Source organism: Halictus rubicundus, chromosome 2 (assembly GCF_050948215.1).
Source record: "Halictus rubicundus isolate RS-2024b chromosome 2, iyHalRubi1_principal, whole genome shotgun sequence".
Taxonomy (NCBI): Eukaryota; Metazoa; Arthropoda; class Insecta; order Hymenoptera; family Halictidae; genus Halictus; species Halictus rubicundus.
Genome location: NC_135150.1, coordinates 17,894,382 through 17,918,696, shown reverse-complemented (window position 1 = coordinate 17,918,696; position 24,315 = coordinate 17,894,382). Strand labels below are relative to the sequence as shown.

Genomic DNA, 24,315 nt, shown 5'->3' with positions numbered 1-24,315 from the left:
AATAAAATATATTTAAAATTTTATTCTAATGCATGTAAAATCAACGGTAGAAAGTAATAGTATGACATATTACGTAAAATAGATAGACACTTGACTCGTTTCGGGAGAATAAGATGTTTCCGGTTCGGACGTAACAGCAGATTCTACGTAGTTAGGTGAGGATAATTTTACTCAAGTTAAAAGTAAATGTTGGAATTGTTTGACAAGATATTACAAGAAAATCAACAATAAGGTAATCAAAGTAAAATTTAAACAATGTTTGATTGCAGATGGCAGATCAACAGGAAGATTCTCACGGATTCTGGACAATCTTGTAGCATTTGCCGAATGCGTTGTCCATTTCCGACGAAGCATAGGGCTGCGTCGTTTTCGTGTATAAGAAATGCACAATTTCTTATGCACCGCTGTGAACATTTATTTTCCATAAAAAGGATTTAATTATTAATCAAATGTGAGTGGCTTTTCTGTCGTTCAAAAAAGCCGAAGCCTTATATTCTTTTTTAACACCGTTTAATTTTGCAACATTTTATTAGGGGGGTGAAACAGTTCTTTTATTCATTACGCATTACAAAACTCTTTTTAAGTAAACATCCATCGTAATGGATACAATAAATATAGAAGGGACTTGAATCGCAAGCATTAGAGGCCTACAGAAAGGTGAAATAATGAATGTATTAGTGACGTAACATGATGGACATATTGTCGGGCCTGTCGAACTTTTGTACTCAGTAATTGCATGCAAGATACATGTTACATTTCGAAACTGCACGTGTGGTAATGGAATATTATTTGAGAGAGCATTTATCAAAAAGTGTTAGTGACAGTATATGGAAAACGAAATTTTACAATTCGGTATAAAAAAAATATTTCGATGCAGCACAAATGGACGATCATGGTGTGCTATAAATAGAAGTTGCTCGGTGATGATGTCAAGTGATAGGGTGGGGTCGCGGCAATTATTGGTCGACGTTCGGAGGGCCTCGAGACGCGATTGGTCGGTTGTGTAACCATTCTGGGTGGGATATGCGCGGAAGTATTGCGCAGGAAGGAATCCGCCAGTTGACCATCGGGTGAGCACCGTTGACTGGAGGAGCTTGCATCTCGTACCGATAGTTCTCACATTTGTAGCTTTCAGTTATTTAATTTCAGTAATCGAAGTTCTTCCTCGTTAGGGAATGAATAATAACGCAAATCAAATAGACGAAAGATTCGAAACGAAAGTCCTTTCGACATTGCCGTTTCAGATTCGCGACATTAACGATTTCCGTATAGTATAATGAAAGGACGATGAGGATAGAAAAGCGTTTCGAGAGATTAGTAGTCGCGAGCGATCTCGGGTGAATGTAATTCTAGGCCTAGGTAAATCATTTATTTTCAAACGTAATCATTTTTCACTCTTTCATCCGTAGAAGTACAAGGCTTTTCTTACCTATCTATATTCGTTCGTGCGAATGTTCGACAATATGGCGGTGTAACGGTTACGCTCGGCCTTCGACAAACTTACCGTTCCGATTTCTACCCACAAAAAAAAAACACGAGTATCTTTGTGTTTCATTACAGATTTTCGACATGATCCTATCTTTGTACTTCGATATGCGCTAAATCGTCCAGAATAACGTCAAAATGGTAAGTCGAATTTATTAAAATTAATTTACTTTCCCTGTGCTTCGCGAGTTTTTTGAGAGAGGGCGCCATGTACTAAGAATTGCGATAGACCGCCAAGGGAGGGGGAAGAGCGGTAGGATCAATAACCTTCACTTAACATGACCTCGTATCCTATTTCTGGCATCGCGAACTTTCAATGATCGTACAATTCGAGCATTTTCGTACTGCAATGTCGGCTTTTCTAAAATTAATTTAACATGCACTTATGATACACATGTTTGAGTCTCGAAATGGGGAAGGTAATCGATCCTAATGCTTCTGAATTAGTTTCCGTTTCTACGCGATGCATATTTACGTTTCCGTTCTTTACGATCGAAAATTGTGCTCGTTGATTTAATTTTTGCAACGCTTACATAAGATTTCTAATTCATATAATAATTTCCCGTGGATCTAAAATTTATATGAAATTATACGTTTTGTAATAGAGGTTAAATTAAAAAATTGTTTTATTTTTAAAAAATTGCTTGTTCTATGTGAAGTTATCGCGTTGTCTCCAACAAAGTTAAAGTATTAAATTGGATAACTTTACGAGTTAATTTTTCGAATCATTAATACAGTAGGATTTTTTCGAAATAATAGTTATCTGATAATTGGAAAGTATTTAAGACTGTGTATATATTTTTCAGCCACGTATAGATCCACTTTCTTTACTAAAATGTCTTAGTGTTTTATTGGGGCCAACTGGAGGTATTAGGAGTAAAGAAGAAGTTCATCGGTTAGCTAATTTAATGACGAAGTTCTCAAAAAAGCTAGTTTCGAAATGCATATACATACAGATATTGAAAACTACAAACACGGATTTACTTAGTCAGTGAGTATAAATGTCAATTTCATCATATCGCAAATTAATATAACACACAAAATAAGGCAATACTTCTGAGAGCCGTTCATACCCGATTTACCTGAAATTTTGATGATACATACTCATTTTGTATACAAATAATGTTTATAAGAAGGATTCTTTGACGACTCTAGAATTATGATCTAAAATTTTTGAAAACCCAAACCAAACCAAGATCAGAAATTCTTCTCACAAATACTGTTTTTATCTAAGAGAACCTGTTTTCAGAATTTCAGTGATATTGAAGCATAAAAGTTTTTAAAATTACAGGGAGTGACACTAAAATGATAAAAACATTCTTTGTAAAATTTTGGACCTTAAATATTGAATTGCCGAAAATCCTTCTTGCAAACATTGTTTTTATATAAAATGAAGCTATTTGTAAAATTTCAGCCAAATCAGACACTACCGGTTTTTTGGTAGTACAGCTCAAAACAAATTTTACTTTGTATATTGCATGTAGACACACACAGGATACTCGTAATTTGTATTATTGTGTGATATATAAAATGCATGCTAGATCAAAGATACAGGAACTCTGAACCATTGGACGGTTTAAAACATGGACCGTACTCACTGATGCGAGTCCCACAAACTACAGTTGAAATACATTCTATTATCAAATCATCGAAGAATATATTACGCTGTAGGATAGCTTTAAACATGGACCATCTCATGTGCTTTTAGATTTATGGGTGCTGGAGGATGGAATCTCATTCACATGTGGCTTACCGATGGTATACTTGCAAAAAATTGGGCTCTTATTCAGGAATTACTTGAACTTCTGTTGCTATGCCCAGTAGATATTGAAAGATTGAAAAGTAACAATTGTCCAAAATTGGTCAAAGGTCTAACGAAAGAAGGTAGTCATCAAGGGGTCAGAGTGCTGGCCAGTCGGCTGGTAGAACAATGGTTGAAAATAGTGAAGGGAGAAGCTGCACCAAATTCTGTGCCAGCACAAATTATGACTGTTCCAGTGCAAAATGCTGGAACTGTAGGAGCGAATATCGTATCTCAGTCAGTGCAGCAGCAACAGCAACAGTATTCCATTCATTCTGGCATTCAACAAGTTTCTGATGGCACAGAAAGTGCAACAGTGCATGTGCAGGATCTACAGTTCACATCGAATTCTACGCCGTCTATTGCAGTATCTCACATTCAGCAACAACCACAAGTACAAGAACAGCAGCAGACACAGGAAAGGACAACTGTGCAACCCTTGCAACTGCAGGTTGTTAGTAAACCACAGCAGGTGCAAATACAACAGCAACTATCGTCGCAGCAATCAAAAAAGCCAGCATTCGTTGTGGTATCTACATCTTCTCAATCTCCAATTCCTGTGTATAAGATCACGATTCGTGAAGGTAAACAGATTCTCACAAAAGTGGAGACCGATGCTGCGAATATTAGTAGTGTTTTAAATGCGAATAGTACAAATGTAGAAATTAATGGAGACGTAGACGACACGCTTCCTGTGAAAGAGATTACAGAAGGAGTAGAGTCTACGGAACTCAGTGATGGTGTAGTCAGTGGTCAAGACTGTAAAACGGACATTGTAGAATCTGAAAAATTAGACCAAGTTTCGAGTGAAGTGAAACAGACTGTAGTAGATTCCACAGACAGTACTGATGTGGACGTTGTTAAAACTAAAGAAAATAAAGACTCTAAAGACACTGTTAGTAGTGATAGTAGTAAATCTAGTAATAAAGAAAATCGGGACTCTTCGAAAAAAGATGAGAAAAAGTCTAGTAGTTCAGACAAGAAAAATCATCATAGTTCTTCTTCATCCTCCAAAAGTTCTAAGCATACCTCGAGTTCCAGTTCGCATCGTTCTAGTTCCACATCAAAGTCTGGTAGTCATCGTTCTAGTAGTAGTTCGAAAAGCTCGAGTTCCAAGGATAAGTCTTCCAAGGACAAGGACAGGCATCATTCATCCAATTCATCCAGTAAACATAGTAGTACCAGTAAAAGTAAATCTGACAAAGAGAAAGAGAAACAGAAGAAGGACCAGGCAGAGAAGGATAAGGCAACATTGGAGAAGGTACAAGGGCAGGCTTTGAGTTCCAAGCTGGGGAAAATACCGAAAAAGAAGTCTGAAGACGAGAAACCAGGGGATGCGGCCGTAAGAAAGTCGTCTACGGATTCTAGGGACAGCTCTAAAGAAAATAAGACTGATTCGAAGAAAGTTGTAGTAATGCCTGAGAAGAAGAATATTTCAATTTCCATCGAGAGTAGGAAAAATTCTCAGGACTCTACGACACGGCCGAAGACTGTGAAAACATTCAACTCGAAATTCAGGTCTACCGGCTTGGAGGAAGAAGTAAAACCTCCACCACCAAGATCGGCAAAAAAACCAAATCCTATCATTGAGAAAAAGGTCATACCTCAAAAATTACCTACTTTGAAGAGGCCGTCTCCGCTCAGAGAAGCTATACCAACAGCAGAAAAACGGGCTAAGTTGTCTTTGGAATCACCAACCACACCTCCAGGCGAAGAAAAGAAGGGAGGCATTAAATTGATACCACCAAAACCAAAACGTAAGTATCGTTCAGTTTTTCAAATACTATGCTTAAAAATTTCTTTTCATAATCTATACATATATATTTTTTTAATAAGTCAATTCTTTAGGGAAAAAGGAATGTATCTTATAATCTTGTTCCGCACTGATGTTCCGAGACTAAACGTTATCGCGATCTATTTATTTTTGTTATTACGGATACCTGCATTCGGTAGAAAATACTACAATAATGAGATTTGCTAAAGCGTGATCTAAGAATACACCATTTTATAGTGAAAATACTTATTAAAACTTTTGAGTTTTTATCATATAAAAGAAGGGAGGATGTACTCATTGGGGATATATTCATTGTTTATGTATATTTAATTTAATGAATACAGTAGTCAAAATACCGCTAATAATATTGTAGAAAAAGCATCATGGAAAGTAGAGAGTCTGTAGAATCTATTTTCAATTACAATAGTTGAAAGTCTTTGAACATCGGTTTTGCTCTATTGTACGTGCTACTACTAACTTCTTAATATTGAGTTTGCAGGTGGATGGCTCCAGGAGAAAGATGAGCAAACTATAATAACTTATATATTTTCTATATATTGTGCAAGCATTGATATTTTACAATTGACGGTATTCGTGCAGATTTTACTTCTCTTATTAACGCAGAATTTCTTCCAGGCCAAAGTTACATTAGTTTGTATTATCATACAATAGAACCCTGTTTGTACTACTTTCCTAAATATTATTAGAAAGCTTATAGAAGGTAAAAGAAAACCTGTATCGTTCGAGCCACGCGGAAGCGGATCGAAAATGGATCGCACGTGCCTAGCCCCGATAATTAATCATCGTGTTAGAAGAACGAAGACAATTAGGATCGTCTCTTTGAACGTCGATTTATTTCCTATATTAAGAAGATTCAGCAGGTAATCTTCGCTATTAATTAAATCGTACGTATCGAAAACTTTTCAAATAAAATCTAGTGCCCGGGTGTGGTTACGGAGTAAAACGTAGACTTATCTCGGCTAAGCGACATTCAAGAAATCGTGGCAGTTTCTTCGATTGGTAATTTTGTTCTGTTTTTAAAAAAAAAATTTCTTGCATAAAATTACAATACCGGTGAGTTGTTGTCCGATCGAATTTCCGGGGTGTGTGTTTCTTTACCGTTCACCGACGAACGATACACCGAATCGAAGTCACCAACCGGATATTACTAATCTACCTAGGTAAGGAGACAATGCCAAACTCTTGTCTGTCCATACTTCTTCCCTTGTACATGTACACCCTATTAAGCATTTTAAATAAATTGATCAGAAATCTGGAAATATTTAACTCTTGGGTTTCTGCTATACATCTTGCTCACTTGAATGCTTGATCAAAGCAAACACTCATACCGTGGGCCCATCCAGATTTCCATCCTCTCGGTGACTAATCGCACAAACCGGAAGTGCAAGACCATAGTTTTCGCCCGGTCAAAATGGTGTCGTTCATCCAGATCCGTTTTACGTAACGCTGGAACTAAATTGATATCATTAGTTCACGATTTGGCGACGTGTTTTGCATTGGTTGCATGCTTCTTTGAATTGTCATTATGTTCTCGTAAAGACACGACGATGCGAACAGCGTTGTCCCTCTGCTTGTCCTTAGAGTGCATTTTAGATACCCCTTAGGCATTCCCGTTTTCTTCTCCACCGCTATATCACATATACGAGTAGCGTTTAAGAAGATACGCTGGACGATACGACACCATTTCGAACGGCGCCGCACAAGGGAAACGAATTCTTTCAAACGTTATTTTTCAAATTTGTATTTGTTGTTTAGTTCACAGTGGATTTGCAGAATCATTCGAATACGTTCGTGCGTTCATCAGAGAGAATTGAAATTTGTTTCGGGCGCATCAGTCCCGAGATATCCTTGTAAAAGCGAGAAAGAATGTTGATGAGAGCTTGCTAGAGAGATAGAGAGAATGGGAGAACGAGAGCGAGGGAGAAAGAGAGAGAGAGAGAACGGAAGAGGGTGGGTGGGAGAGAGAGAGAGAGAGAAATTGAGCGCGTGAGAGATAGATTAGAGGGAGAGAGAGAGAGAAAGCATAGTGGTATGTTTCGGACGAGTAAATGAAAGAAACGAGGCGAGAAAAGAAAGATATGTGGCACGACGTTCGGAGGAAGTTCAATTATGAGAGAGACAAGTATGGAATCTCGTGGATGAAAAGCGCATCTGAAAAATGCATGAAATGCGACGCTGCGTATCGACTCGACGTCCTCGAGCAAGCCGCCCCTTAGGATCAGCGGGCCTCTTCTTACACGACACGTAATCGTCTATTTCCGGTGACGACGTCGACACGGCGAAGAAGTTACCTTCCTTGCCAGTGGTCGCGGATTTCGCAATCGGGGGTGAAAAGGGAACGTTTATTGGAAATCATAGAGAGGAAGACATGGGAAACGATAATAATCGTGGTTGTCCTTGGCGCAGCCTAAGACGGTACTTATACCGCCGTTCCGTAGAATCGAGTACCCTAATGCGCGAATAATCGCGTCCGTTTATCTTGGAAAACAGCTGAGAGAGAATCATTAAAAACAGAGACAAGAACAGCTTATCGAAACTTGCTCGAAAAAAGTATATCTACAGGCTCAGGCTTCGATTTTTAAAAAATAAGACGAAAAAAAAACTCCGATCGTATTATGATAATTTTCCGCAACCGATCCGCTTAGTATCGTGCGGCGCAGTTAACGAAAACAGGTACGCGGCTGATTCCTTTGCTTTGCAAACAAGTTGTCAGGGAGCAATTATTTAATCTCGTGTAAATATCTTTTTGAATTTAGGGGCTCGGACCGTTCCGTTCGACAAGAAAGACTGGATTTGAGAATCGCCGGTTCGAATTTGACGCGAGAGGAAGGATGGACGGGAATTACGAGACGGAGTTGCGCAACGACGCACTTTTCCGCTCCACTCCGCGCGGAGTGCCGGGGCCGATGTTTTTGCGACGGTGTCTGTGTCGGCAATCGCGTACGGGACCCAGTCTCTCTGTTTCCCGTAGCAGTTGCATTACGCTACGCGTGATGTATTAACCGTTCAACGTAATCAGATCCGCGGCGCAACGCGAGAACACCGTATATTCTATCGTCATGCGGTCCCTGATCTTCCCGTTTGAATTTCGATGAGGGATTCGAACATGAAACGAACTCCCCGCGCGCCCGTAACTCGCCTTACTGTTAAAGCTACTTACTATCCTATCGTTTTGTTACTATTTTTTCAATTACTTTTAACAAATAGAAACTTAATGATAGCCGAGATTACCGTTTGAAACGGAACAATGAGTTACTTATCGTTCTCATCAGTTTTTATAATTCTGTTGATTGTACGATGAAAGAGAAGGCTCTCTCTTTTGTTTTACTGTTTTTTTCTTTATGAAATTGAAACACGCTAACCCGTTTCCTACAATCGGAGATAGTAGAGACGTTGTTTGAAACAGAGGAAAGAGAGATTATTTTCATTTCTGTTAATTTTTATAGTTTCACGATTGTATCACGAAAGAGAGAAAGGATTTAAATTAGTCCGATGTTAAGTCCGATGTACTCAAATATACAGCTTTGGTACTTGTAAATTTATTTCTTGTACACATTTAGCGTCGATTAAATATAATCTGTGTACTGGTACTTGTTTGAACGAGATAACTGTAGAGTTCGTAGAGTGTTTAACGTTCGAGACAATCAAACATGTCTATACGAAAATAGAAAGAAAGAAACGTACCTGTTTTTATAGCAATATACCATCACACAAAATTGTGTAAATTCTCTGTAACGGTTTGTGCTAATATTTGACGGCACGTTAAATTGCAAAGGAGGGTTTAAAAAAAAAAGAAAAAAAGAGATTGCACGAAAAGTGATATTGGAAAAAGCAAGTACGCTACTATTGTTACACAAAGAAATGCGCTAAAAGTACATTCAATAATTTGCATCGCGTTTAGAGCAAAGTAAACATAACTATTACTCTAGAGAGCTTGATGGAAATAAAATTGGAGCCGTACAATGAAACCCGTATATTATTCCCCAGTTTATTATTATCACTTATCGAATCCGTTAAAAAAAAGAAGAAGAACGTTTTTACACGATTATATTGTAACACATTTATCCATTTGATAAATTGATCTTGCGCTTTCTGTGCATACCAAAATGGTTTTCGTTATTGTTGCGCATCATTTGAAATATCAAGGAACGTTCAAAGAAAGAAGTTGTTTAATCGAAACGATTTGGTCCTCGCATATCGATCCTAAATTTTATCAAACGGTCTGTTTTAATTGTTACTGACGTAGAAACAGAAATATACCGCAGAGATAGATGAACAGAAGAAAATTAACGAGGAAAGTTTGGAGATATCGATTATTGAACGAATTACGCAAAAAGCCTTTGTTCTGTTATCGAAATGCATTCGTGAAGAGACAACTACAATTTACATGGCAATTAATGCGTTGATAAAGAGGCGATCATTACAAGTTGATTCGTAATACGTTTCGAAACGTTCTGGCACAATCCGGTGCCTTCTTCTTTTCTTCTTGGACTCGATCTCCATTTTAACGTTCGGTCAAACGAAACGAATTGTTTGTTTGGCAACGAAAGAACAGTACTATTAGATAGAGACTAAAACATGAATTTACGCTTTTTGAATTGCTGTTTACCGTTCTTATTACTCGCGGTGTCCAGCAACTTTGAACAATGCGGTTCCCGCTATAAACATGCGCGTGCTATTTAGATCATTCTTTCGCGTTCGATCCAAAAGCTGGAACGATCTAATCGATCAAGGAAGTTTGCCTGTTCGTCACGGAAATCGTGTAATAGAACAGCATTTTGCATTCGAGTGCATAATTACGCAATAGCCGAATTTAACTTCGGCATTGAACGTAGTCACTCTGGATCGCGTTAACGGCTCTCGCTTTCTTTATTTTTAAAGATTCACTTTCCCCGATGAATCGATACATCATGTCTTCGTTCTTCTGCATTTTAAAGTGTCGCTCTACCCAATTTTTTTTTTTAACAATGATCCGTATTTTCGGTGTTTACAGTTTGCTGCCTTCCTGGACGCTCTTGCTGGAATAAAAAAATGTTTCTTTTTCAGATTTCTTGAGAATTGCCATCCACCTGTTATTGTTTATCAACTTGCTTCTTAAACTATTTCTTGCAGGTTTAAGCGGGCAGCCTGTGAACGTTAAAGTCTCGTTACAGACGGGCCTGAACTTAAGCGTGTCGCATTCGAATTTAAGAAGACTGCAAACGCAAACTATATTTTCCACTTCTTATTGTTAGACAGATTGTTTTTTTTTTTTTTAAACAAGATTGATCTATTTCGATAATTTATTAATGATTTTACTAGTTGCATTTGCGGCTCATTTGCGTCGATTTTTAATCGAGTAATTGAACTCTTCATCAGAATGAAATGTTTTCCATTTTATTTTTGTCTTGACCATGGGTTTGTTTGAATTGTTTTTCCAGCAATGATACTGCAAGAAAGCGACATGTTTATGGATGCCTTGACGGCGTCGACAAAGAGCAAAGAACCGCGGAAGAGGAAACGTAGGACCTCGATTACAAAGGATGGTCCCACGGAAGCCAAGAAACAGGAGACTGCCACTAACGATAATCGAGATGTTACACCTCCACCCACCTCACCACCAAGTGCCGATGAAAAATCACCTGTAGTTGTCAAGCCTAACTTTAAGGTGCGTGTACTTACGCGCAGGATCAAGCGTTGACGATAATTAATTAAAAGAAACATCTAATATTTTTCTAAATCGCATGTTAAATGTATTTAAATGTATTTATTGAAAATATTCTTTGTCTACAGTTTTATCAAGATACTCTGGAAACGGACGAAGACAAGGAAAAGGAGAAAGAGAATTCGGATGACGAATGTAAAAAAGAGAAAGAGGAGGCGGAAGAGCAGAAAGAGAATAGGATATTCAAATCGGATATCGATGATGACACCGGAAGTAACAGTAAGATTTTATTTAATCTTATTTTATTACTGCGCTTAGATTATGTTTTATCAATTCTGACGTTTATTAAAATTATAGCACCGACGCCCGAAGACGATATGGATGAAAAAACTTCCGATTCGCCGGAAGATTCTTCCGTGTCCGACTCGTCGAAAAAAGAAAATTCCGGTTCGTATCCGGAGATCCGTTATGTCGACGGATTGAGAAGTGTTTTGCTACTTCAGAAACGCAAAGGCCCGAAAAAAGCTTTGAAATGGAAAACGGACTTAGAATCGGTGCGTTACTTCGAGTTGGACGAAACGGAGAGGGTGAACGTGACGAAAACGTTCACCGATATGAAACAAATGGAGAAACAGAACGAGAGAGAAGCATTCCAGATGGCCAGGAAATTAAGTGAGTAGTCCAGCTACGAGTTTAAGGATATTTTAATTATAGGATCGAATTTAATGATACGCGTGACCCACAGGTAACGAGGACTTGATGGAAGAAAGAACGAGATGGAAACCTTTAATTCCGATCGATCTACCTCCAGCCTTGGTAGATCCTGGAAAAGATAGCAGAGAGAAGGATATCCAATACGCACGGGAGAAAGGCATTTTACAAGCATTATACTTCAACCGAAGCATGTAAGATCCTACTTTTAGAACTACGTATTTGATATTAATCATATGATCTTTAATAGAAATTTATTTAAAATATTTTTAAATATATACTTCGCATGTAGACACACACGAGTATTACGGATTTGTGTGGTCGTGTGAATTATACTATGCATGCTACATTAAATAATTAGGAACTCCAAACCATTGAACGGTTTCATACATGAATCGTACTCACTGATGCGAGTCCCACAAAAACACATTTTTCTCTTAAGTTGCTGTCCCGTCTGAAATCATCATAACTAATAAATGTGTTTCGATTACAGGATCCCAGACTCTGCGGCGGAACCCGACGAAGAACGCCACCATGGATATAGCGATCCAAAAATCATTCCTTTAGATGATCTCACCGGAAACAAAGAAAGTGAGAAAGACTTTACTTCCATGGCGTGGCCAGAACCAAAACCGCAGTTACAACCGCCGGCACCAGCAGTTTCGAACTTCCATTATCCGACGTTCCCTCATAATCAACAGCCAGTCATGACGCCTATGGGTCCTCCGACGACGATGAGTCCAATGCCTCAAATGTCTCAACAAATGATGGGACCTGCTCACATGGGACCGATGGGACCTGAAATGGGTGGACCAATGCCTGCGGGAGGCGGAGGATGGAGAACAGGAGACGGGAAAGTTGTTGTACCCGACGCCATGGGAATGAATCCTATGGGAAACATGCCTAACGCTTTTCCACCAGTCATGGAGGGTGGTCCGATGGTACCACCTGGAATGATGGGACCACCGCCAATGTACAATCAACAGCAAGAGGGCTATGGAATGATGGGACCAGAAGACATGGGTTTCAATAACATGAACCCGAACAACTTCCAAGGCCCGCCAGGTCCCATGTACGGACCTGGACCGAACTTTCAAGGTCCCAGAGGTGGTGGCCCGATGCACGGCAGAGGTAGAGGTGTACCTGGGCCTGGTTGGTACAGAGGTGGTGGGGGACCACCTGGAAGAGGGGGATGGAGAGGTGGTGGCGGTGGATGGAGGGGAAGTGGGAAACAGCCGCCGGTGTGCAGACAATTTTCAAAGAACGGCTACTGTCGAGTCGGTGATAAGTGTCAGTACCTTCATCCCGGAGTGAACTGTCCGCCATTTTGAGAGGTGTTCAAGTAACTGAGGAAATCGATTACAATTACGCGATAACGTGATATAGGCATTCATTCTATGCGAACGGACTTTTTAGAATGGATGATCGTATAGAGATATAAGAACGTTTTTCGATCGACACGTCAGACGCGATAATCAATGATAATGTGCAATTTTCTAATAATAATGCTGTCGAAGGAAGGCATGAAGTAATATTTGTACAGTTATATTTTCATGAACTCGAATGATACTCTAATAATTCTTCATTTCTTTGGATTAGGTTTTGTAGGAGATAATATATTGAACGCAGCATAAAAATTTTACTTTCTTGTGAAAAACCTCGGCAGACATGTTCGTTAACGAAAGCTGCTTGAAATTTTTAATGACAATGTAAAGAGAACAATAGGTTCGTCGGCTGCTGGACGGCGAGAGGTTCCTACGATGCGTCACATTTTAGTGCAATGTGGTTCGAATATTGCAACTTTGAAACAACTGAAAAAGTTACTACGGATTTGGACATGTTATCAAAGCGTAAAATTTCGATTAAGTCTTCCTTTTGCGTTTACGATATACAGACAGTAGCCACTGCCGAAAATATGTTGGAATAACAATAATTTTATTTGACCGCATTTTCGTGATTTTTAATCTTATTGGCATGACAACTAGCAAATTCCAACGTGTGTAACGCTACCGATTCAAAAGTGGAGAATTCCAATTTAATAGGCATTTGTCTTTCAAGATTGCCAGACGGGTGTCCACTCGCTTTTCTACTAACGATAACAAATATGTGTGATCGAGAATGCTGTTAAGACGAATTACGCGTAACATACAACGGAACATTGTAACACCAAAAGTTCAAATAACAAGTTAAATAACTTTTTATTAACTTAAGATGTCTCACATTTAGTCGAATATGTAGATCTATTGTAAATATCATAATTGTATCATTTTGTATAAAAAAATGTCGCTAGCTCTAATAAGAAGAGACTGTTTTAGGCTTAAATTGTATGTAATAATATAAAAAGAAAGGCAACAATTTTTAGTAAAAAATGTGTACGTATGATTTGATGAAGTAATTGATGGCGAAGCGATCCGTGAACTATAGAGCGCATTTTCGGTGATATGTTGAATTTGCGTTCCATAATACGGATAGCGGATACACTATTATTGTATTAAATATTTTTTACGAATTAAAGGTAGTGGTTATTTTTTGTATATGATTGATCGTTACGTTTGTATATAACATTGATTGTTGTATAAGAGCTGCTTGATGGAATATATGAATCAATAACTATTTTCTAAAAAAAAAACATGCTGCATTACTGTACCAACATAGAAAGGCTCCCTTTCATTTTACTGTCTTTTTACATAATTTTTAAATCTTCCTGTTCATCTTTCGACTTTTATACAAAAACGGTGGTTTCTTTTTTATGTTTTATAGTTATATTCCTCTCATATTTGTTAAATTCGGCAGAGTTAACGATTGTGTTCTATCAAATTTATAGACATATTGTACTACGTGAAATTATTTAAAGGAAGGACATATACCAGTATTAAATATATATTTATTGTATGCGAACTAAATATATTCATAATGTACAATATACACACAAAGTATATATTATATTTCATATCTTAATTTTAATCTGCACGTAATTGAAATATTTTTGCAAATCAGTCGTTCATTGAATTAATGAATTCAATGTTGCGTATTATGCAAAATTTTACCTCACCGAAATTTAAATAATAATTATGAAATATGTAATGGTAAATTTCATATTTGTCTAAATTTATTTAAATTGTTGTGGTGGAGGACCAAAGATGCTTCCACTTTGTTTGCTTGCAGTTCTGGATGGTGCAAATCCAAGCATTTTTTGGATATTCTGTAAATAATTTTCTCACTGAGTAATTTTATTTCAATGCGAAGTATTGTGTACAATAATAAATACCTGTCTTATGCTCATTGTGCAGAGTATATACAGAAAAATGAATGAACATTCTGTGTAGTCATCGCCAGGTAGATTTCTATGTGACAAACCTTGTATCCAACTGATTGGAACAAAAGGCAGCCTTGCTACGACTCTGCCATCAAAAATGCTGTTAAACATACTCAAAAGAGCTGTAAATGCAAATCCAATTGCAAACATTGATTTCATTTTTACAAGTGACAGGTCTCTGTTGTTATTTTTTAATCGTTCCTCCTCTCGTTCTATTTTTTTCTTTTGCTGTTTATCCAGAGAATCACCATGCGCCTCTTTTCTCTTTTCCACTAGAATCAATTTTATTTAACAATTTATTTAAACACTCGAATAAAAAACAATTCGTTCAAAGCTTTCGGGAACCACTTTATAATTAACATCATCACTTAAAAACTTACACTTTTTACTTTGTTTCTCGACCTCAGCCTTTAATTTTTGATACTTTTCTGTTCGATAAACCATTAGCCATGTTAAACCTGCAAATGTTGAAAATTATGTTGAAAAATAATAACGATAATGTAAGAGGTATAACCTTAATTCGAATAACGTGAAAAATGTTTGTAATTTCACACCTTCTCCTAATAAAGCAGTGCAAATACTGATAAATACTATTAAAATGGTATCTGCCCACATGTTAAATAAACTATTAAATATTGCTTAAATTATTTAGACATGTAATGTAAGTATGTATTGCTGTGTTGGAATTCCCTATCTCATGTTATGCCTGGAACAGCTGTGAATGGGTATCGGTATTTACGTTGATACGTTCTTACGTACATAGAGTATGCGCGTTATTATAATTAAAAATGATAATGAGAGGAGCTTTCATTTTCTCAAGAAATAAAAAAAGCATGGTGGGAAAGAAATGATTCGTTCGAAGACACGAGATTTTGTTATAAAGACTTTATTTCACAATAAATATTCCTTTAATCATTTTATTCGTCATTATCTCTCTTCTAAAACTATGTTGATAAACAATTTTATTTTTAACACATAACTGTAAAAAGGTACAATATATACATACGACGTGATAATTGTTATAAATGAGTCCTTGCACGAAAATAGTTTTCGAGGCGACATGCACATATTTATTTAATATCTCCGATGTAATTTAAAATACTAATTCCCGTAATTAAAAAGTTATGCATGAAAATAAATATTGCTTTTTCTACTGTTAACGTTGCATACTGAATATGCATCACATAATACTTCTGGTCACGTAAATGGTATAAGGAAGCATCTACATACTTTTACTGGACACTTATTGGTAAATTTATATAGATAAAAAAGACATCTATAACATATTGTGCTACCATTAAGATTCAATACAATAGTTTGTCATAAATATCATTACTTTTAACATTGCTATCAGTCACCAAACACGTCTAGTTTATTCTCTAGTTGCTCGGTGCTCTCGGTTGTTAAACATTTTCTAATCTCGAAGCCAAGTGCAGCGCCTAGCGGCGGTGGTACGGCGTTGCCAATTTGGCGATGCTTGTCAAGTATATTTCCATAAAAGCGGAAGGAATCTGGGAAACCTTGTGATCTGGCGCATTCCCTCACGCTCACGACTCTGGTTTGTTCAGGATGTAAAACGCGTCCTTGTTTGCCCATAGGTTCAGGATTAGTGATCGTAGTGCCAAAGAAACCATCCCATTCCAGTCTACCGTACAACCCTGCCCAGTTGTTATGACGATTTCCAGTGTGAGGCAAACACCATGGAATTAAAGTATTGTACTGTCTATCCAACAAGTCACAAGGTTTGCCTGCACAACAGCTGCAAACACCACGAAATGCTCCAGTGGAACTTTTACCAGCCTTTTTATCATGATGAGAATATTCTCTGCAATTGGAACAATTGTTTACTCAATAAATCAATCGCTTTTCTAGGCGATACTAAGAATTAATAAAGGTGAATTATACTTACAATTTTTTAGAATACGTTCCATCGCTTAGACGTACCGCAATGTTTGGTAAATCTCGCCAATCAGATCCGACTGCGATTGGAATGTGTGCTATTCGCGCCTCGATTAGAGGTCCCATGTCTTTGCAAATGTGATCCCGTAGTATAGCATCCGGTTCTTTACGCCTTACCTAGAAACAAATGCCAAACACGTTTGTTGAGAAACTTTTAGATAAAAATCTTACTTACGAAGAATATGACCTTACCTTTCTTTGAAAGTGGGAGATTGGCTCGTCCCCATAGGCCATCTCTTCTTTACTCCAACCGTTTCTAATATTAGGTAAATCAGACATCGCATCGCGGACACTAATTGTCCTGTACGGTGCTGATCCCGTCCAATCACAATTAGACGAATACTATAAAAGACAAAGCAAACATTACCGAATTTGTACGAAAAATTATTGCGGTGTAACCATTACAATAGCTTACTTTTTTATTATCAACAACAACGCTTAATTGACATGCCCGTTTGTTGAACACATGAGTTGGTTCTGGGTAATTTGGCAGTGTTTCTCCAGGTGCAGCAGCTAATATTATTAGCCTATATCCATAAAAGTAAATAATTAAGATCTTATTCGAAGTATACACTTAGCTCATACGAATTAGCTGCACATACCTCCTTCTAGTTTGTGGAATGCCGTAATTACCGGCTTGTAAAATACCAAATGTACATTGGTAACCCATTCGAACAAGACACCGCAATGTCAATTTAAGAACCATACTTCTTTTAAAAGAAACGAAGTTTCTAACATTCTCCATAATAAAGTATTTTGGTCTATAGTAATCACAATAAGACAAACACGATACCACTAACGAGTTTTTAAACAACGAGTATTGCCGTGAATTGAATCGATTCATGCCACTGAAGCCTTGGCACGGTGGCCCGCCACATAATAACTCTACTTCCCCTTTCCGAGGTAAACGTTGACCACTGTTGTCGCAAAGCTCACCCTGTAAACAGCATATGTGAATTTACGAAACGAATGCGGGTCTGATTGGCTATTAGTAGAGGTATGCGAAAATCCGAAAAGGCGGGTACCCAATGGTCGGGAAGGTATCGGGGTCGTGACAAATTGGGTTCACGAAAATTTCGGGATTCTCGAAGATATTCAGATTCCGGAGAATTTTCGAGATTCCCGATATACACTTCTTGTAACTTACATTCATAACTTTCCTCAAAAGCACATTGCAATCCTCGCAAAACACAGTTGTATCAGGATTGTTGAGCCGATAAGCACATGCAGCTGGTTCTTCCCTCTCAATTGCCCAACGATTGTCTGCGATACCAGCTTGTCGCAGACCTTCGGATAATCCTACAACATAAAGTTTACGTTAGAAATAAATATTAAATAAAATGCTTCACATCAATATTCATACTAACCACCGCAGCCAGCAAACACATCCAGCGTTCTCAATTTTTTTGTCACTCTGCAATAGTCCACTGCTTTGTCAATCGCTTTCTTAGCGTCATTGTTTTCAAAGTTCTTATTCTTGCACTTTGATTTTCCTTTCCCCTTTCCTGGCTTTCCAATACTCAAAGCACGATTCGGTGGATCAACGAATGTCTTTTCTGCCGCATTATATGCGTGGGAAAAGTAAAAGCGATTTGGACCACCTGCAGTCCATTCTTCCACAGATTCGTCCAAATTTTCTGAGCATGCCAAGTAACATTTACCTACCACTTCCGAAAACTTTACATCACAAACTGTAAAAATTAAATTGGAATTATCGATCTCTTTATTTTTCCTATATTTTATAAAATAAGATGTAATGGATGATTTTACCTTCGTCGCTCCAATACACCATATTAAGGTCAACTTGTTGCATCAATGTGAGTCCTTTGTGTGTATTCTCTGGTCGATACATCTTATTTATCTTAATCCAGATATCGGACGAAGCAACCAATTTATTGTTAGTTCTTGCGTATATCGAGTTAATGTAACCAATGTGAAATGGTTCAGGTGTGTCATTATTTGAACCCTTCACGTGCTCTGAAGATTTCCTGTAGTATTCTGGATACATATCCTCGTCGACTTTCCCTTTCTTCGTCTTTGAACTAATGTGATATGTGGATGTATATTTGTATTTCAAAGCAGTAGGCAATAAAAATACAGCAGAACCAACTCTAAATTCTTCTCCTTTGTATTTTACAACTCTGTATGTTACTTCCTTGCTACTTTTCTCTTCTTCTTTGTCGAAGACCTAAATCAAACGAGTATTTGTTTTTCATTAAAAGTTAAATACATAATCAAGAAAGAGTTGTACCTTTATTTTTCATACCTTTGCCGTATAAAAGCACTGCAGTGTCGTGAAACGCACACACGCAGCACAAAATCGATGGCTAATTTCTTTCCGTTGGCAGACAGGATCTGGAGGAGGATCTTCGAAACGAGCTGTTTCAGGCGTATATCGCTTTTGATAGAAAAACGTTCTTCCATCTTTATTTTGTATCTCATCTTCCGGTAATAAATCTGCATCTCCTAAAATCACGTCAACATTTAGTAATTTGTTTAATAGTAGTAATGTTTAGTCATTTTTTGGTAATAAATAAAGTACTTACCTAATTCACTCCAATTCTGTGGCCTAGACTTGTAAATAACAGTGGCTTTAGATTTCACAGAAGTGAATGGTACATTGTCGCATTCGTCGAGTAAGAATACTTCTAACGGGTCTGAGGTTTCGCCAAGCACAGTATCACTGCCTCTTCTAAACCAATTCGCGTGACACAATTTTGCCCCATTTCTATCATCCCACATATACATGACTTTAGCGATTTGCAGTGGTACAGTCGGATCGTTCGATTCGATCAATACATAATCATTTATTTTTATCTCTTCGTCAACGACCATAACTGATTTATAAAATGTCCTTCGTCCATCGTCAATAATCGGTTCTCCCACCCATGTAATTTCTTTTTCAACATGCTTGAACTCTTTTAGAATCATTTTCTGTGTAATCTTTGTATTTTCTATTAGCGTGTCGTTGAGCTCATCATCTTCTTGGTCCGAGTCATCAGCTTCCTAGAAGATAAATAAGGTTTTAAGACCAGTTTGTTTTATATGAATGAATATTTATAGGCTTTTCTGAAATTTTATTACTTGAATAGCCATGTTTGGACATCTTCTCCTATTACAAGCTTGTTTGCTCTTCCCAGACCCACTAAACTTGATCATATCTTTGCATGCAGAACATACTCCGCAATCTGGTTGTTGGCACATTTCACAGACTCCGCATCTTTGTCTTTTAGGAGTCTATTAATAAAAAAACATTAAAGTAAATTAAATTAAAATAAATAAATTTAATTAGAAAATATCTAGTAAATTAAATTTCATTTATTGTAGAAGCTCAAGGTACTTACAAATAAATCTTTTTCGTTGTTTGTGGCCAATTGTTCAGAGAAAAATATTTCAAACATATTTTTAACTAATTTTGTAGTTGTAGCTTTTGTCCATCCAATTTTCTTATTCTTTTGATCTCTTGGCTGTATTCGGCGCAATGCAATTCGTTTATTTAAAGTTACACCCGCAAGCGTTACTAATGCTCGCATACATGGACTTGTAATTAATAAAGGATCCTCAGGTCTGGCTGATGCATCAAAGGAAATAACTTGATCACAGATAAACTGAGCATATCTTAGCAAAGAATCTTCTGTAAATCTAGACAATCCCTTTGGAGGGACTACAGTCTAAAAGAGCACAGGCAGAATTAAGAAAGGCCAAACATTACTTGCACATAATAGCCTATTTTTATTTCCGACTTACCTGTAACTTATTCAATAAATCTTCATAGGTAGGATTAATCTCGTCTAATAAGAATTCTGTAACTATTTTGCTCATATAAATTTTTTCTTTCGCCGAGTCCATGAATGGTGTATAAGCTTCGGCAGGTTCCATTAATATATACTCAGCAAATACTGTAGTAAATCCTATAAGAGCTCGTTCTCCACCATCGAAACCAGATACCCACCATTCATTTATTGGTCCCACATCTTTAGTAGGCACACCTCCCTCTGGACATGCATTTTCATCATAAATAGGTTTCATGTAACCCGAAAAATAAAGTACTACATTTTTCTCAACCAGGCCTGCGTCGAAAGCACACAAATGTCCATTCTTATCGTATACGCTATAAATAAAAAGATGAATAATAGACATTTAACGAATAATGCAACTTTAATTGGCAGTAGAGAAGCCAAAAACAAAAGTAATCAATACTTTTCATCTTCTACAAGAATACTTACCAAAAGTCAGTCAATTTATTCTGTGGTCTTTCATCGCCTTCATAAAATGTTGCTTCCTCCCCTGTAAATAAAGATAACTTGGGATCCGTTAGTGCAATGGGTTCTTCTACAGCTCCATTGGGATGACCTGGATATATCTTTAAATCAGGACTGTTTAGTTTCTGACAACAATATTCACACTTCTGGTAAAAATTAATGGATTTCTGATGTAGTGGTTTTGATTCATCCTCATTCACATTGTAATTTTCTGTCTTAGTCTTCTTAAGAGTATTGCTCTCAAGGTCATCGCTTGACTCTACTTGTTCATAGTTTATTTCTTTTTCAGGCATAACAATATTTCCTAACTTTTCTTCCTTTTGCTCCAGCATAGGAGCCTTGGCTTCCAATTCTTCAGCTGCGTCACTTTTTCTTTTGGTGGGTTTCTTTGATTGATTTGTTTGTTTAGGCGATGCATTCTTAGTGGCATTCCCGTTAACTCTATGCAAACTTGTAACATCTGTATGTATATACTTTCCACTGCGAAGCTTCTTTCTATCTTTATTTGCTTCTGGAGGCGTTGTAGCTTCGTTCACTGACAAAAAGCGAATTTCAGTATATGTCAATAATAACATTTTTGTATAGTACTAGTTTTAAGTAACGTTTAAACAATTTACCTGTATTCTTGTTCTCTTTATTAACATGTTCGTTTATAGGTATTTGACGCTTTTCCGTATCCTCGATCTGTGTTTGTTTTCCTGTCTCGTAACTCTCACTTTTTGCTGTGATAGTCGATATCATGTTGAATAAAATGTTATATATTCACTGAACTCTCGAAAATCTGTCTTTCTACCCGAGATACAAGCTCCTTACATCTAAACAATAACAACTCTAATAGGAATGTACTTGTAATGTTAGAGATAATTACAAATGAACACGTTTTCCCATAGTTTCACGGATGCGTTACACACACGCAAGTAACAGGACGTGTCGCTGATACTGTACCGCCAAAATTTGTTAAAGCCTGTTTACATGAAAACGCCATTTCTATATACATGATCATACCACAGACGAGGTATAGGAGTAGACCAATCATCCAATGTATTTTTGTCTCACGTCCACGAGGCTCTAGAGCCCCCCTATCATTTCTGCGTCACATCCTACCGTATCGGTCGGAACTAATATTATGGAACTAATATCACAGACGAGATGTAGGAGTAGACCAGTCACGTTATGCTATTTTGTCCTGTAATTGTAAGAGACGCTGTGAAAAGCAGCGTTCTCATGTATGCCACAATATTTTGTGGCGTGTTAAATTGTAAAATGACTTTTCCGTCATTTAAATACAAAAGTTTACTAGAGAAATAATAATACAGTCGTAATCATATGAAATAGATCTTAAAAAATGTCGTACTTGTTAATGCATTTAAAAGCGTGTATAAAACGTAAAATTTATTTCTATGTAGACACGGTTTAAAATATGTTAAGTGTCGTAGTTTCGGCACTTTGCCGTAGGTGTCACTACGAATGTTCTTCACCATACTTATCGTTAATAAAAAAAATGTAATATTAATTACAATCGCTGCAACCAACAATTCTCATTGTACGTTATTAATTGAAAAAAGTTTAATGAAAAATTTGTTTGTGTATTTTTTTTTTCTTAGGTGTATGATTAAAATACATTGCATAGCATTGAATAACAAGATATAAGAGATAGCTTCCTCTACTTTTGTTATTTATTTCTGTTTGTATTTGATTAATGTAGATTATAATGTAAATTTTCTTATCCGAATAACATATTTAAACATTTTAGGAATGTCTATATAATATTTTTATTTAATCGGATTTATGAGTACATACTTAAAAAATGTCCAAGTATGTATCTTATTGGTTACACGAATTGATGTATTTCATGTGAGAAAATGGTTGACGTACATAGTTGACATTAAGGTCTGCCATTAATGTTTATACAAAATACGTAATGCTAATCACAGTATTAATTACGCATTATCGATAATAGTATATGCAACGTCTTCCTATTCAGCAGGGATATCAATTCAGGAAGCTATATTTGTTGTGGTTAAAAAATTTTTCAAATTGTTCGACTTGGTCTACACAGGAGGAAATCGGTATTGTTTTTAATATACGTTCATAAGAGACAATTTACTTATAATTTTATTTATAACTTTTATTTATAATTTCAGATGGATATGATACACGAATAAAATTGTTTTATTAAACACAAGAAAGATAAGAAGCTTGTAGTCATTGTTTACACATTCTATCAGTGTTATAACAAGTATAATAACTGACCAAACATGGGAAGCATGAATATTACAGAAGAACAAAAGAAATTTTTGGAAGAATGTGAGACTGAGTTTGAAGATCGATTTACAGAGAAAGACAGTGAGTTTATCAAAATTAAAAATATGGAATTGATAACCCCACCAATTATGGATCCTTGGCACAATAAACCTCGAAGATCACAGGATGATTGGTCACAAAATCAAGGCCATGGAAGACGAAATAATTCTTGGGATAGACGTAATAATGACAGAAACAAAGACGGACGTAGCAGATATGACAGAGTAGCTGAGAGAAGACAACAACGTCATTATAGACCATATTAACAATCGTTTTATCAAATGGCTGCATTTTATTTTGTACATAGACTGACACATTATACAAAACTGTAAAATAAAATGTTTGTAATAACACTGACATGTCTTATCATTTAGAGTACGCTATTAATCATTAAAATTTCTAAAATATTAATATTTTTAAAATTTGATTCTGTGATTTTTTCTGTAATTGAAATTATCGAACTACACATACTGATAAGGATGTTTTCTTCGATCACGAGTAAAATAACAAAAAGCATAAGTGCAAATCGGATTACAATTATTGATTTCATTTTTTTTTATAATCGTAATATGTGCAATTGACAACACACAATTAATCGTTTGAGCGACCAATTAGTAATTCGACATTTTATGTCTTACGACTGTTTAAATATTTTTGTAAGGCAGCAAATAAAAGTGCATGAGCATTAACAATAGTTGTGGGCACGCATGAGCAAACACACAACTACGAAATGAGATAATCAGCTGTTGTAATGTGGACAGGAAACATGTGTTTCTTTTGTCTGTTGAAACGTATATCTTTTGTCTCCGTCCGGTGTATAATTAAATTCGATGGAACGGAGACAGAAGGCGTTTTCGCATGCTCGAAAAATATACCTTTTGGCTTGAGCAAAGATTATTTTAGTGTAGCGCGATTACTACAGCGAGATGTACTTACTTTTTCCAATGAATCGAAAAGCTGGTAAGCAGTTTAAATTAATACGCATTGACGCACAAGCGAACGTATGTAATCAATGTTGTGCCAGACAACAGATTCTAC

At 36.8% G+C, this 24,315-nt stretch overlaps 3 protein-coding genes and 1 long non-coding RNA gene across 7 annotated transcripts; 2 read left to right on the top strand and 2 right to left on the bottom strand.

Moving 5' to 3' along the window:
* The first annotated feature begins 36 nt into the window (after nucleotides 1–36).
* Pnuts (Phosphatase 1 nuclear targeting subunit) lies at nucleotides 37–13,972 on the top strand. Of its 4 annotated transcripts, XM_076805670.1 has the most exons (10): nucleotides 37–155; nucleotides 270–451; nucleotides 1,561–1,626; nucleotides 2,292–2,476; nucleotides 3,194–5,043; nucleotides 10,502–10,728; nucleotides 10,854–11,004; nucleotides 11,083–11,397; nucleotides 11,471–11,630; nucleotides 11,930–13,972. In XM_076805670.1, exons 3-10 carry the CDS (start codon nucleotides 1,624–1,626, stop codon nucleotides 12,765–12,767), a joined length of 3,729 nt encoding a protein of 1,242 aa, XP_076661785.1. In that variant the 5' UTR covers nucleotides 37–155; nucleotides 270–451; nucleotides 1,561–1,623; the 3' UTR covers nucleotides 12,768–13,972. The 4 variants fall into 4 exon arrangements, with proteins under 4 accessions (XP_076661785.1, XP_076661787.1, XP_076661786.1 ...); XM_076805672.1 differs by lacking the exons at nucleotides 37–155; nucleotides 270–451 and adding an exon at nucleotides 463–1,070; XM_076805671.1 differs by lacking the exons at nucleotides 37–155; nucleotides 270–451 and adding an exon at nucleotides 1,077–1,359.
* Nucleotides 13,973–14,302: 330 nt separating this feature from the next.
* Nucleotides 14,303–15,484, bottom strand: LOC143365487 (calcium load-activated calcium channel). Its single transcript, XM_076805705.1, has 4 exons — nucleotides 15,307–15,484; nucleotides 15,133–15,210; nucleotides 14,705–15,024; nucleotides 14,303–14,638 (listed from the first exon to the last, which is right to left on the bottom strand). The coding sequence occupies exons 1-4, from the start codon at nucleotides 15,365–15,367 to the stop codon at nucleotides 14,546–14,548; spliced, it is 552 nt and encodes a 183-aa protein (XP_076661820.1). The 5' UTR covers nucleotides 15,368–15,484; the 3' UTR covers nucleotides 14,303–14,545.
* A 122-nt stretch (nucleotides 15,485–15,606) lies between these two features.
* Nucleotides 15,607–24,285, bottom strand: LOC143365465 (DNA (cytosine-5)-methyltransferase PliMCI). Its single transcript, XM_076805659.1, has 16 exons — nucleotides 24,214–24,285; nucleotides 21,591–22,159; nucleotides 20,938–21,508; nucleotides 20,459–20,822; nucleotides 20,056–20,382; nucleotides 19,796–19,948; nucleotides 19,258–19,717; nucleotides 18,978–19,177; nucleotides 18,482–18,899; nucleotides 18,079–18,402; nucleotides 17,859–18,010; nucleotides 17,314–17,648; nucleotides 17,127–17,238; nucleotides 16,904–17,053; nucleotides 16,662–16,828; nucleotides 15,607–16,577 (listed from the first exon to the last, which is right to left on the bottom strand). The coding sequence occupies exons 2-16, from the start codon at nucleotides 21,712–21,714 to the stop codon at nucleotides 16,103–16,105; spliced, it is 4,332 nt and encodes a 1,443-aa protein (XP_076661774.1). The 5' UTR covers nucleotides 21,715–22,159; nucleotides 24,214–24,285; the 3' UTR covers nucleotides 15,607–16,102.
* Nucleotides 22,541–23,236, top strand: LOC143365491 (uncharacterized). The gene is made up of 3 exons (XR_013084552.1): nucleotides 22,541–22,657; nucleotides 22,727–23,042; nucleotides 23,118–23,236. It is a non-coding gene; the product is annotated as an uncharacterized LOC143365491 (long non-coding RNA).
* Nucleotides 24,286–24,315: the final 30 nt, after the last annotated feature.